The sequence below is a fragment of the Haliotis rubra genome, unplaced genomic scaffold (genome assembly GCF_003918875.1).
Source record: "Haliotis rubra isolate DU_JTF1 unplaced genomic scaffold, ASM391887v1 Scf1386, whole genome shotgun sequence".
In the NCBI taxonomy this organism is placed as follows: Eukaryota; Metazoa; Mollusca; class Gastropoda; order Lepetellida; family Haliotidae; genus Haliotis; species Haliotis rubra.
Window position 1 is genome coordinate 122,541 of NW_025765321.1, and position 2,321 is coordinate 124,861.

Consider the following 2,321-nt stretch of genomic DNA (forward strand, 5'->3'; position numbering starts at 1 on the left):
GTGATTCAATTAACATACTCCATTGTTGCCCTTAATTACCGTTCGGGGCCTTCAGTGTTATTGATTATTACTCCACCGTTTCTTCATAACGTTTATCACAGAGGGGCATGTAATCACTGACTAAATTAGAAATGCTAAAAATGAGACATTTGTTCTATTATATATATTTATTTATGCTTCCACTCGTGTTATGTTCCAGAGTATAAACATTAATGAATACTAGTACCGATACAGATGGCAGGCTGAAGCTATTCGTGATATGATTTACACATATAAGTAACTTCATAAATATCAGAAGATATTATACCCAATTATATGACATGAAATGCTTGAAAGAGGTGGGGTTTTTTTTAGTGGTTTCAGAATACAGGATGTTCTCCGTACAGTTTCCACAGTATAAACATCATTTCATACTAGTACAGATATAGATAGCCGGCTGAAGCTATTCATGATATCAGTAATTTAATAAATATCAGAAGGTATCAGCTAAAATGACTTGCCGTATGAGATGTTATGGTTATATAATTTGAACATACGAAAGTATGAAAACACATCCACGGCAATGACACTGTGTTGCCCAGCTCAGGCTCGGGAGAAAATTGTTTTCACTATGAGAGCTTTGCCAAAGGTTACTCGGTGATGCCGTTTCCTGATGTTGTGAACTTCAAGCGTTTCAGATAATCCTGTTTTCCTGAACACGCATACAGACAATAGAAGTATTAGAGAGAGCAATGGGAGAAGTATGTTTTCATTAAATCCACAGTGTCTCGCCTAGCTTTCTCCAAATGCATCCATATAAAACTGGCCGAGCTGGGCAGTAGCAGCCTATATTCAAATCATCTGATCTGAAAATGTCTGCATTACTTGTTGGCGACTCGTTACTGAAGTATGTTGGACGTTATACGCAGAAAGAAGGGATCGTGACAAGGTCTCTGTCCGGAGCCAAGGTGGCTGACATTCCCGATCTCTTGTGGGACATTGAGAACTTTAAGGTAGGAAACAGTTGAAGAATGTCGGATTGTGCACAGAATGAGGATTATTTTACGCGCGTAGTCATAATATACCCATCATTGTGGATATCGGATGCTAAAAAGCGTATCTTATGTTTTGACCGCCCAAATCGAGTCATTTCTGAAGTGAGTTTTACTTCAACATTGTTTCCAGTTCATCATCGTCCACGTTGGGATCAACGACCTGGCGTACATGCCTAGGACGCCTGGGCAGGTCTTGGACAACTTCGCGAAACTGGTTGAAATTATAAGGAAGCAGAACCCACGGTATGTCATCTAATTTTATGCACCCGTTTAAAAACCTGTCAAGCTCAATCTGACATTTGAATACATGTTACGTTTTTATGGATAACAACTTCTTTTAATCTGACATTTACTTATACGAGCGGTTGCAAAATGAGGTCAAACGTCCAAGGCAGTGTCCGACTACAGATTGTTTAGATAAATTCCATTTTTCAGATTTCAGCGGGTGGGCAAAATATCTGGTGGATGCACATAATGTTTTGTATGCTATGTTACACAGAGCTGTGGTACGTACTCCTTTCCGGTGTCACCCCAAGATACCGGAATAGATGGCGACAAGGCCGTGGAAATCAGGATTCCCTCAACGAGAAGGCTTACACCCTCAACGAGAAAGTGAAACACTTTTGTGGTGAGAATGGATTGACCTATGTCGGCCACCCTAACTTCATGTCTTCCGGGGGAGTAAGGCAGGAGTTCATTGCCTGCGATGGGCTTCACCTGAGACCAGCAGGACAGAAGCAGCTGGCTTCAGATATTATCTGTGCTCTTTCGGTGGTATGTTATTCAGATAGGGATTATTGTTTGCTTTCATCAAATACTTACTATATTAAAGTGCCATAAGGCCAAGTCTCCGGTTTGATGCACAACCTTCATTTACCGTGTACTTGCTTTCAGTACAGATGTGTATTTAAATTTCTGCTCTGTTTTCGGACAAATGGTAACAGCCAAAAGGCATCAATGATAATACTGTGTTGTGTTGTTTCGGCTGTCACCCGTTTGCTGTATTTAATCTATGGAATTAAACACAATTCCAGGATGCATGTGTGGGGTTTAAGGTGTTTTGAGAGTCCGGGCCAACCGGACTGAACGCTAATGATACAGTGTCTTTGGTGAGAATATGTAGAAAAGAGCTTCACTTTCAGCAACGTTTTTGCTTCACATACTACGCTTTGAGACTCTGTGAAGTGATATTTAGGTAGATCTAACACTAATCTATGGATATAAACACATTTCAAAATACATGTGTGAGGTTTAAGCTGTTTCTGACAGCCCGGACCAAGTCGGGCC

General features: G+C 40.6%; 1 protein-coding gene across 1 annotated transcript; it reads left to right on the forward strand.

The window, feature by feature from the left end:
• Positions 1 to 776: 776 nt before the first annotated feature.
• On the forward strand, positions 777 to 2,011 carry LOC124268500. The gene is made up of 3 exons (XM_046703480.1): positions 777 to 992; positions 1,165 to 1,277; positions 1,534 to 2,011. Exons 1-3 carry the CDS (start codon positions 852 to 854, stop codon positions 1,580 to 1,582), a joined length of 303 nt encoding a protein of 100 aa, XP_046559436.1. The 5' UTR covers positions 777 to 851; the 3' UTR covers positions 1,583 to 2,011.
• The last annotated feature ends 310 nt before the right edge of the window (positions 2,012 to 2,321 follow it).